We start from the raw sequence: 12316 nt of genomic DNA on the forward strand, positions 1-12316 counted from the left end.
GTTCAAATAAATTTTTAAAAAAGATAAAATAAGTGGGTTCTATTTTTTCTAATAAGATGCTATACAGAAATAAAAATGAACTACAACCACATCCAAACCTTTTAAATTTACAAACATAATGAAAGAAGCCCGACATAAAAGAGTACATTCTGTATGATTCCATTTAAATAAAGTTCAAAAGCAATCAAAACTTAAAAATTCAAATTCACTGTTTTTCCTAGCCCGTCCTTTTTGATCTGTGTTCTCTCCTACAGAGGATGACAGTAAGGTTTTATAAAGCTGTGGCTAAAATTAAACTTCAGCTTAATGGGTTCTGACTGGGCTGGGAAGGAACAGATGCATTAAACTACAGGATTTTTTCATGGAAGCAGTCCCACTGAATGCCTGCAAATATCTAGTTATTTCCTTTTCCACTTGCTTTTAGCGTTAAAAGTTAATTAAGTGAGAAATGAACCTGGTTGTTTGGGCTGTAATTGGGGGGGGTCACTCCCAAACTCCTTTTTGTCCCCCTTCTCCCTGCCATAATCAGTCACATGATTTATTTATTTCCGATGTCTCTTTCCCTATGTTGTTAATCCCCATGGACTCCCTTTGAGTTTTCTTATGAGAACCATTGATGTTTGTTGTGTGACGACCTCCAGCTCTTCTTGCTCCCAACCATCAGGTACACTTTACTGAAACAGGACTTCCCAGCTCCACTTCCTCTCTTTCCTCCTCCTGTCCGCCTGGCCTGCTCATAGCTGAGACCCTCCTTTGCCCAGCACCCCAACTTTGCATTTCCTCACTCACATCCTCAGAGGTTCTGTTCTTCCCCAAGCTTATCTGGTAATCTCCTGCTTATCTTTTGCCTCCTCTACATTTGGGATTTCACATACATTACTACTTCTGCCCAGGTGCCCTCTCCTTTAGTTTCTACTAACCTTGCTGAAACTCATGTCTGAAACTTCTCCTTTCCAGAAGCATTTTTTAGTAGACATCTAATTGTGATTTCTCTCCCACCCACCCCATGTCTTTTCTGTACTTGTTCATCCTCTGCTGCTTAGAGTCACAGTTGTCACCGTCTTATGTATTAACAGAATCACTGGCGTTTTACTTGTGTGTTCCTTGTCATTTTGTTTGTGGGGCCCCCTTCTGGGAGGGGTCCTCTACTCCTATATGTCAGTATTTCTCCTCAGCGTCTCAGTTTGACATGCATGAGGCAGAGGCTCCTAAAGTATTCTTAGACTGAACAAGGTGACAGATGTGAGGCCCCACAGGAGGATGAGCCCTGCCTGGAAGAGATGTCCTTTTGGGAAGCTGGGTCAGGCTACATGTGTAACATTCCCCTTGATGTGCTCTCCTCTCAGCCTCTCCCAGCAGCTGGACAGAAGTAAAGCTAAGTACAAGGCACTAGCTGTTGGGTGGGAATGACGCTCAGTGGATCTTTGTCTGGGTAGGACCATCCGGAGAGGCCATCCAGATCCATCACCAGACCCGACAGAATATGGCGGAGCTACAGGGCAGCGGGCAGAGGGACCCAGCTCACTCCTCTGCAGAGCTGCTGGAGTTAGCATATCAGGAAGCTGCTGGAAGGTGAGGATGTGTGTAGGGCTCCAGAAGGTACTTTGAGAAACTACCCAGCACCCAGCACCATGGCAGAAGAGTCTGCTGACTAAACATTTCTATTCATTAGAACTGAAGGGACAGTAAGAGATCGAGCCTTCCTTTGTCGGTGCTGTTGCTTTCACTGGGCCAAGTGCAAAGCAAGCAGCCTGACGCTGTTGCCACACGTGTTACCTGGGCCCTCCTTTAGCTTTAATTCCAAGCACACCTTGTAAAGCCTCAGACACAAGTTTCATCTAGACCTCAGCCAACAGTGAGAATGAGCGCGGAGATAGGTGGTTCATGTGTGTTTCAGGCAGTCTGGCTGTGACTTCTGTCATTTTGGTCACTGAGAAATTCCACTCTTGAGGTTAGAAGTTGTTTATACTAAAAGCAATGGAAATCAAGGCCTGTGTTTACAGAAACAACCCTCCCTTTTGAACCTGAGTTCTAAACGTGTTACAAGGCATCAAGAGAGTCCATGCAGGACTAAAGTCATATAAGCCTTGACAAACATGAGCTGGGGTTACAGCTGGCCTCCCTGTTGCTGTGATGCTTTAGGAAACACTTTGCAAAAGGCGGTCTTTGGCCTTTTTTTCAATCACCATGTCCCATGGGGTAGATGAGAGAAATGGGCAGAGGGTGACCATCTTTACCAGCTTAAGTTGGTATGTCTTTTCAGTTACCTCATATCCTCCTGTCTGTGTTAGCAGGGGGAAGCATGGGACATGGAGGGGTGGACAGCCCAGTATGGCAGTGGGAGAGCAGTTTTGGGGGGCAGGACAAGCAGGCCACTGGAGGCTGGAGCTGGCACACATAGCAAGCACTGCAGCCTGGTAGCCTCTGATGTTGCTCCTAGTTGTTGTCAGACTGTGTTATGTGGCCAGATAGGCGGTGCTGTTTTTGATGAAAAGTCCTGGGACCCAGGGTGAGCAGGATAAAAGAGGTGATGATTTGCATTAAGCCAGGTGGCTGGGCTCTGTTCTCTGCAGGCACAGCACTTCCCGCCAGCCTGGTGACAGCATGTCCTTCTTGAGCTTCAGTGGAACAGAAGAGCTTTCTGTCAGCCTGCTTAGCAACAGTGGTGCAGGTAACCAGCCCAAGAGGTAATGGAGTTGGGATGCTCAAAGGTGCAGGCGCACATCTAGAAAAGACATGGGGAACAGAAAAGGAGGGCCAAGTCTATTTTGGGATCATTTCAGCCACAATTTTGGGTGACCTATTTAGAAGCAGTGCTCTATAATGCATGGAATTATAAATGGCCTGTGTGCTATGTTTTTAGCTGAGAATGCATTGGTCAAGTCACATTCATCATTGGCCTGTCAGTGAGTCGTGACCAAGGGCCACTTATGAGTTTGGTGTTGAGGGTAACACCAGGGACAGCAAGAGTAGCCTCTGCTCTGGTGGAGTTCTTAGTTCTGTGAGTAGGGGGCTCACCCAGCAGCATAAAAACAATCAGGAGAAGCCCAGAGGGGGAATAATGTAGTTCTAGTTATGAGATTACAAAAGACAAGGGTGGCATTGGTGTTTTGAGAAGTGGGCACATACCTCACACTTGAAGGTATAGAATTTTGTTACCTAGAGAGTTACTAGGTAAGGGTTCTGGGTGGAGGCGGGGTGAGTATGAACTTATACAGGTTAGATTCTTTCTGGAAGCACGTATATTTCTACCCTATCATGCAATCATCCTGGGAAGGCATCTGGTATTAAATGTATGTTGCACATGGGGCGACTTAATGCCCAGAGGTGTAGAGATACTACATGAATCTCTCAAGCTCGTGGCCAGGTGTCTTGACTCGGACTGCTGGTCCTTGTTTTGACCACCCTGTTCAGAGTACCTTTAGGATGTGGGGGAGCAGGAGTTGGGATGAGTGAGGGTAGATTTTGGAAAGCCTCAAAAGACAGATACTGTCAGGATGACTGTGAAAATCATTAAAACTTCAGGGACAGAGTGGAAATGGGCCTGCTCTTCTATGTTTTAGTTTTCTATAACTAACTTGCTTTTCTAAAACTTAGCTTAAAGAAGGTGTAGTGAAAGTGAAGCTGTATGCAATTGGTTAATGAAGTATTCTTCCTTTCGTTGGTTGCTTCATCCAACAGTATTTCTAGAGGTCCTTGGCTAAGTCTTGAAAAGCAGTTGGTACTAAGAAAATCCCTAAGAGATTGTAATTGATTCATTTATTATTTATTCCCCCCTTCCTTTCTTTTCTCTCTCTCCCAGTTTCCTTCTTTCTTTTATTCTCTCTCTCTCTTTATTTATTTATTTATTTATTTATTTATTTATTTATTTATTTATTTATTTATTTTTTATTCTTTCTCTTTAAATGAGAAAAACAAATTGAATAACAATTTGGGGATAAGAAAGATACTTTTTATGCCTGCACCCAGGGTTCTGAAAATGTTACTTGTAGAGTACCTTCAGGATATCACAATAAAGATAATCTTTCCATTTTGTTAAACCAAGGGGCCATATTATAGGAACCCAGAGTCTGAACTTTCCAGGCTGTTTGGGGTGGAGTTGTACCAAGGAGGACTGCTCTGGGGCTCACAGGACTATAGCTTGAGCTAGTTTTACTGGTGACCTGAAGCAGGGGAGTTCTGGTTTCTAATGGTAACAGCACCAGGATTTACCTGAGTAGTCCTGGAGTGGTTCTGGGCCTGGGAGAGCTAAGGTAGACCAAGTGATTCCTCAGAAGATGAGTCTTTTGGAACTTTGAGATCTACTTTGAGGAAAATAAGGAGGTTTCAAAGAATCCTTATTTGGGGATGGTTGTGGAAGATCTTCTAATGACACCATCACGGAGTCCTCTGAGCCAAAGATTCCTGGGCACACATGTATGGGAAAAGCATTTGTTGCCACATGGATTCCTGGTTCAGCCTTCTCCATCTTGGACTTTTGCACCATAGATCCATATATCTGATGGGCCTCTCTGCTTGGATGACTCCTGAGTACCTCATCCTTAGTTCATTTACAATGAAAATCATGTCTAGTGGTTCTCACACCCACTTTCCCTCTTCTGTTGCCTCTTTCTTCAGACTCTGGCCTCTCCCCTCCATTCTCACTGGCACTGCTTTGGTTCATACCCCTGTCATTTCTGGCTAGGATTATGAAAACAACCTTCTAAGTGATCGTCCTGCTTCTGTTCCTGTCCCCTATGATTCATCTTCCATACTGTCACCAAGGTGATAGTTCCAAATGCAAATCTGATCAGCCCCTCTTTCCCATGTATAAAACTCTCCTGTGGTCCATGGCCTATAATGCTGGTCATTACCTGTCTCCTACCTGCCTTGTGTCCTCATTTGTCACCACTTCCACACATCACTGCATGGAGAAAGACTCAGACTGTAGACTCTTTGAATGTGAGTCCTGACTCCACTTCTAATGAGTAGTGAGGCCCTCGGGCCAGGTAACCTTTATGCGTCTTGCTATCATCATCTGTATCATTAAATGTGATAATCCACATAAGGTGCTTGGACCAGTGCCTGGTGTGCATGGGGTGTGCTCAATGCATGAGAGCTGCCATCGTTGAATACGTTATGAGAGGTGCATGTGTTACATTCCAGCCATTGCTTGGCTCCTCTGGAGATCTTTGTCCTCTTATTTCTTTGCATGGACTAGTCCCCTTGCAGGATACGCTTTTCCCCCTCTCTTCAACCCTCATTCTGCCTGGCAGACGTCAGCACAGTCTTTATGGTTCAAGCCCAACAATACCCTCTCTTTGAAGCCCTCGCTGGTGGTTCTCTCTCATACCCAGGCCTTCCCAGGAGATGGTAGGCATGTTTCCACAGAGCTCCATATGCATAACGCAATTGTACTACTTGGCATATCATGATCCCGCTGTTTGTTTCTATGTCTGTCTCTGCACTAGACTGAAAGAGCTTATCTTTATTCATCTTCTCCCCACAGTGTTTAGCACATTTATTGACAAATGAATTTGTGCTTCCACGACCAAGCTGCCATATGTGAGAAGCATTTGAGCAGCCCAGAAAATTATTCTCTTTAATTGGTATGCAAGTGCGCAATTACATAAATATGTTCTAGAATGTGTAGCTTCTTAGAAAAGTGGGCTCCTTGGATTCTTTTTCTAGTTAGGGTGAGAGAGTTAAGTAGGATCATCCTTACCTTTGCACAGTCCCTTTATGACCAGTAGCATGTATTTTCAAAGGGTCGGGGGTCATCAGGAGGTATATAAGCTATAGCATTGGGATCCCATAGGATTTGAAATCCCGTCTGTGATCTTGTGCTTCCTGATCAATTACGTTAGCTAGCCACAGAAAGAATTAGATAAAAATCATTCCAATTTTTATTATCCTGTACAATAACCAATAAATGTCAGATCTATCAGGATATATCTCGAATCTTTCCATATGTCATCACCCCCACCAGTCCTAGCCCTCTCCAAGGCACCTTCATCTTTTGCTTAGATTGTTACAGTATCCCACTGACTTGTTTCTCAGCTTCCTCCTTTTGCCCTTTCATAGTTTATTTCCAGCACAGCAATTCTGAGTGACCCTCTGAAAATAGAAGTCAGATCATGAAACTTCTGTGCTCAGAACCCTCTGGGGGCTTTCTGGTACACTCGGATTAAAAGCCAAAGGCGTTATAGTAGCTGACAGAACCCCCTGCCCTTTGTGACCCTTTGTTACTGTCAGACCTCATCTCCTGCTTTCCCCTCACGCATTAGTGAAGTGGTTTTCCAGCTGTCTTAGGCACACTGAATCTGAGATGCTTTCTCCTGCTCTCCCCTCTACTATTCCCTGGCACCGAAGAGCTTTATGGGTAAGGTCCACATGTCTGAGTTTGCCCAGGACAGTCGTCCTGGTTTGAATTAATTGTCCTGTATAATTATTAATAGTGTCTCCTTTCACTCTTGAAGGTGTCCTGGATTGGATGATAAATGCTATGGCCATCCTACCCATAGTTTGTTCTATTCCTTCCTTTAGGTCTTATCCAAGTTGCCGCTCTCTACCCTGGCACTCCCCATCCATCTTCCCTGCCTGTTATTTCCCCATTAGACCACCTATCCTACTAGATCTTTTAATTTTGTATTTTTTATTGTAAGCTCCAACAAGGCAAGGATTGTTTCACACATGGCTGTATCTTCAGAACTTAAAACAGTTCCTGGCACAGATCGGGTAGTTGAATGAATACTAACAGCTTTCTGAGGTTAGCTTTCCCTCCACTGAAGAATACTTTTCTTCCCTGTCTTATAATCTTGTTGAACAGTTAACTGGATTCCTTTTCTCAAATGCTTGGATAGTCTTTCTGCCTTGCTTGTGATTTTTTTTTAAGATTTTTATTTATTTATTCATGAGAGAAACACAGAGGGGGCGGGAGCAGAGGGAGAAGCAGGCTCCATGCAGGGAGCCCAATGTGGGACTCGATCCCGGGTCTCCAGGATCAGGCCCTGGCCTGAAGGCGGCGCCAAACCGCTGAGCCACCCGGGGCTGCCCACCTTGCTTGTTTTTTTTTTTTTTTAAAGATTTTATTTTTTTTATGATAGTCACAGAGAGAGAGAGAGAGAGAGGCAGAGACACAAGCAGAGGGAGAAGCAGGCTCCATGCACCGGGATCCCGACGTGGGATTCGATCCTGGGTCTCCAGGATCGTGTCCTGGGCCAAAGGCAGGCGCCAAACCGCTGCGCCACCCAGGGATCCCCCACCTTGCTTGTTTTTAAAGTGACTTTTCCTTTCAAGCCATCCTCAATCTTCATGGAATACAGTTTGCTTTCTTTAAACTCACTTTACTCTTATCCATTCCAGAAATGTTTATTGAACTGTAGGCAGTGTGCTAAGGCCTGAGAAGAAACAAAATGATTAAGACACTAGTTCTTCTCATCTCAGGGAGCTCTGGCTCACTGTTCAAGTGGAATTCTATTTGATACAGTTTTGTGCAGGGTAACAATGATGAAAGAGAAGCCCTCTTGTGGGGAGCTGGTTACTGTGTGGTTTGAACATGTGACCTCTGCTACATTGTGATATGATAGATGAGGGAGTGCCTCAGCCCAGTCCTTCATGGTCTTTAGAGTTTAGCATTCAACTTTTGCAGATGCTCAGGTTCATCGTCTGTGTAATTGGCATAAAGATCTTCACCTACTTACAGGATTGCTGTAAGGAGCAAAGGTAGATTGGGCTCCTTAAGGGCAAAATTGTCACAGTAGATTCTTATTTGGGGACAAAGTGGGGTTTAAATAAACAACTAGTTATCTTTTCATTCATTAAAAGAATAGAAAGGAAACAGAAGAACCTCATCTGTGACCTCACCTTCACCTCCTGGGCTTGACAGTTTGCACCATCTGCAGGCACTCAAGCGTGACTCAGATTTTCTTCTACCTTTGGACATGATTCATATGCGAGTCACGATTCACAGGAGTGGTGCCTCTGTGGGTTTCCCTCCTGGCCCTGAAGAATTTCATTTTGAGCATTGTCAGCTGGGGCTTCGTACCTGTACTCTTCACTTGTTTTTCACCATGCTGCCCAGCAGGGACCAGGTGGTTGATGAGATCAGGGAGATAGTTTTTTGTTTTGTTTCTTCAAGATTTTATTTATTTATTTGAGAGAGCGAGAGAGAAGAAGCAAAAGCAAGCACAGGCAGGTGGAGGGAGAGGGAGAGAGAGAATCTTAGGCAGGCTCCCCACTGAGCCAGAGCCTGATGTGAGGCTCAATCTCATTTGGTTGAGATCATGACTCGAGCCAAAATCAAGATTTGGATGTTCAACTGACTGAGCTAGCTAGTCATTCTAGCTGTACCCCGACATTCAGATTTCTTGACTGAACAAATGTCAAAAGACAAAACTAAGAAGGTGATTTTCAACATTGGTTCCTCAAGTTGAATGTCTAGCTTTGAAGATCTCCTCACAAATGTTAGGTTGGAGCAGAGCTGATTGACCATGAGGTCTCACCTTGTAGGGCATGTCATATGCCAATAGCCAGTCCATCTGACTGAAAATAAAATCTTAAAGGTAGAGCTGGTGGGAGCAGCACTTTGTTGGGCTTGAAACTGCAAGGAAACTGTATAAAGAGCCTTATAAGAGAGCATAAAATATTTATTTCTTTAAATATTTTTCATTGATGTTTTTTAAAAATAAAGTTTGTGTGTATGTGTGTGTGTGGCATAAAAGGCTGGTGGCTTTAAATGTGCTTTTGTTCTGTAGGGATGGCACAGTTCTGCTTTTGGCCTAAGAACCAGAGCTGCTCTGAGAATCCCTATTGACTTGCCTCTTTGAGCTCAAAGAATTGCCCACACATAAGTTGAACTATTCCTTTATTAGTTTAAGAATTTCAGTTCTTATAGACCCAGTTTGGATTTGAGTTTTCTTTAAAAAAAAAGAAAAAAGAAAGAAAAAAGAGGCTCTAATGACCAAATTTAGCATCTAAACCTGTGAGGTAATGTATTTAATAATTTCCTATTGCTCAGAATGCTTTGAGAATACCAGTTTTGTAATTTTAGGTTCTTAGGCTGAACAAGAAAATCCACCTCATTGCTTCTTAATAGCCATGCTTTGTGTTTGCATGAAGATGGATGTTGTCAACCAAGATAGCTTTTTTAGAAAATTTAGCTCCAAGTGGCTTTTGCTTGTTGACAAAGAACAGCTAACATTTTCAGTAGCTGAAAACTGGTGCCCCAGATAGAAAGTCAGGAAATGAAGCATCTGTAGAGTTGAGCAGAGTTTAAATGCAGTTTTCACCTATTTATTGTGTGATCTTCCCTAAGTTAATGAACTTCTCTGGGCTTCAGTATGTCTCTACAAAATAGTACCTACTTCATACTTACATCATACCAGGGGTTTGAATAAAATGAAACACTGTGTTTGTCTGACTTAATAAGTTGTACCTTCTTATTTTGATGACTATTAATAAAAAAAAGAAAAATCTAATGAAGGCAGTTCCAACAAAGAAGTTCTGAAATTGTTTTGGCCGAGTGACATCATCTTTTTAATTTTTAAAAAAATTATTAACTTTAAAATTTATATACAGTAGAAATCACTCTTTTTAGTGTACAGTTCTGTGACTTTTTAACAAATGCATATAGTCATCTACCAACAAACACATCAAGTTAGAGAACATCTCCATTATCCTCCAGATTCTGTTGTGTGGCCCCTTTGTACTCAACCCCACTCCCTGTCCCCAGGCAACCCACTGATATGTTCTATGTCCCTCTAGTTTTGTCTTGTCCCAGCATGTCATGTACATGGAATCATACAGTATGTAGCTTATTGAGTCTTGCTTCTTTTATTCAGCAAATAATGCATTTGAGATTCACCCCAAGTTGCTAAATGTTCATTACTTTTTATTGCTGAGTTGCATGCCATTGTATGAGTGAATTAATTTGTTTATCCCTTCACTAGTTGCAAAATATTTGGGGTGTTTCCAGGTTTTGGCAACTATGAATAAAGCCACCATAAACATTCACATAACAGATTTTTGTAAACATTGTTTTTTATTTCTCTTGAGTAAGTTCCTAGGCATAGAATTGCTGAGTCAGATGGTAAATATCTTTTTAATTTTTATTATTATTATTTTTTTAAAGATTTTATTTATTTATTTTTAGAGAGAGAGTGTGCCTTCCAGCAGGGGGAGGAGCAGAAGGGGAGGGAGAAGGAGAGGAAAAAGAATCTTTTTTTTAAAAAACATTTTATTTATTCATGAGAGACACATACAGAGAGAGGCATATACATAGGCAGAGGGAGAAGTAGGCTCCCTGCAGGGAGCCTGATGAGGGACCCACCCCGGATCCCAGGATCATGCCCTGAGCCCAAGGTAGACACCCAACCGCTGAGCCACCCAGGCATCCCAAGGGGAAAAGAATCTTAAGCAAACTCTGCACTGAGTGCAGAGCCTCTCTCGGGGCTCATTCTCATGACCCTGAGATCATGACCTGAGCTGAAACCCAAAAGTCTTATTATCAACCAACAGAGTCACCGAGGCACCTCATTATTATTATTTTTTAAAGTTTATTTATTTTAGTAATCTCTACACCCAACGTGGGACTCAAACTCACGACCCTGAGATCAAGAGTCACATGCTCCTCCAACAGAGCCAGCCAGGCACTCCTGTCTGTTTAACATTTTTTTTTTTTGGTCTGTTTGAACTTTTATTTATTTATTATTTATTATTTATTTATTTATTTATTTACTTATTTATTTATTTTTTAGAGATTTATTTATTCATTCATGATAGACAGAGAGACAGACACAGGCAGAGGGAGAAGCAGGCTCCATGATGGGAGCCCGACGCGGGACTCGATCCCGGGACTCCAGGATAGCACCCTGGGCCAAAGGCAGGCGCCAAACCTCTGAGCCACTCAGGGATCCCCCGGTCTGTTTGAACTTTTAAAGAAACCACAAAACTATTTTCCAAAGTAATGCACCATTCTGCATACCATCAATGGATAAGGTTTTCTTTCCATTGCTACACATTTGTATTCGCACTTCATGTGACTTGGCATTTTAGCTATTCTAAGAGGTCTGTTGAGATAAATTCCCTAATGGCTGAGGATTTGAGCATCTTTTTGTGTGTTTGCCTTCTGTACATGTTTGGTGAAGTGTTTAGATCTTAGGCCCTATTTCTCATCAGGTTGTTTGTGTTCTTATTCTTGAGTTTTGAGGTCTCTATATATTTCTGAGTCAAGTCCTTTGCCAGATAGGTGATTTGGAGATGCTTTCTCCCATGTCATGGCTTGTCTTTTCACAGATTCCACAAGGGATTTGTACATACTGATTCTTGTTATAAAAGATGCAGATGACACACAAGTATCTAGAATAAAAACTACAAGTTCTTGTTTACCTCTCACCATCTCCTCTAGCTTTCTTCTCGGAGATAGCCACTGTTGATAGTTGGGTGAGGATTTTTTCAATCATTTTTATAGTATCATAATTTTTTAGTAAATATATTTGTTTGGAAAGGGATGTTTAAATATTGACATGTATTTAAAAATTAGTTCTGTTACTTTTCAGGCAATAAGTCTCATTTCAAAGAGTCTTTATTTTTCCTTTCAGACCACCTATAGGGAAAATCATTGTTTTTCTCTTAAAGTGGTGAGTTTTGATGTGTCCTAGGTCTTATTCCAGAAAGCCATGATCTGGAGAAGAAAATTCCAGATGATAAGGATGATGATTGAAATAAACTTTAAGTGGGTCATTTTGTATTTGCTAAAGATTTCTCCAGTGAGTTGAAATGACTTTGAAATGTGTCTATTTTCTTAAAATAAGTGGTGGGTTGCTTTTTGCTGGTGTGTGTATGTGCGCATGTGTGCATAAGTATATGAAAGCTAACAGTCTCATTGGGCAAAGAATGATATTGATAACCTCAGAGTAAAGCTCATTCCCAAATTTTAGATTGCTCATTTTTCTTTGATTGACTCTTTTGTGCTGTTTGAGATGTTCACAGAATTTGTTCTTGGTTCACATTTTTATTTTTAGCTATAATTTTGGGTCTTTTCAACCATAACTGTCCAGAACTTTTTTCTGAAGAATGAGACTTATTAAAACAACCTGTTTTCATCTTTCCATAGGTATGAATCCTAGAACTCAGAATAAGGATTCTCTAGAGGACAGTGTTTCTACCTCTCCAGACCCAAGTAAGAGGGGACAGCTGATTAGGGTGGGGTCAGGGCAGGGGTGGTCAGAGCATGAGGAAGCAGGGGGAAACCCTGTGGGCAGTCCAAACATCTCTGGGGTACCAGAAGGCAATGTGGTAAGGGAAAACTCTTTCTCTGATGGAAAGTGAGAGGGGA

At 42.2% G+C, this 12316-nt stretch overlaps 1 protein-coding gene across 11 annotated transcripts in view; it reads left to right on the forward strand.

Moving 5' to 3' along the window:
- DEPDC5 (DEP domain containing 5, GATOR1 subcomplex subunit) overlaps window positions 1-12316 on the forward strand; it is a 125351-nt gene that overhangs the window by 55301 nt on the left and 57734 nt on the right. For 8 of the 11 annotated variants that reach the window (XM_038575740.1, XM_038575739.1, XM_038575742.1 and 5 more), the window contains 3 exons: window positions 1437-1572; window positions 2574-2671; window positions 12095-12160. In XM_038575740.1, the coding sequence (XP_038431668.1) occupies window positions 1437-1572; window positions 2574-2671; window positions 12095-12160 (300 nt within the window). The remainder of the gene's footprint in view (window positions 1-1436; window positions 1573-2573; window positions 2672-12094; window positions 12161-12316) is intronic. The other 3 variants (XM_038575745.1, XM_038575747.1, XM_038575746.1) reach the window with 1 other exon arrangement.

The sequence above is a fragment of the Canis lupus genome, chromosome 26 (assembly GCF_011100685.1).
Source record: "Canis lupus familiaris isolate Mischka breed German Shepherd chromosome 26, alternate assembly UU_Cfam_GSD_1.0, whole genome shotgun sequence".
NCBI classification, from domain to species: domain Eukaryota; kingdom Metazoa; phylum Chordata; class Mammalia; order Carnivora; family Canidae; genus Canis; species Canis lupus.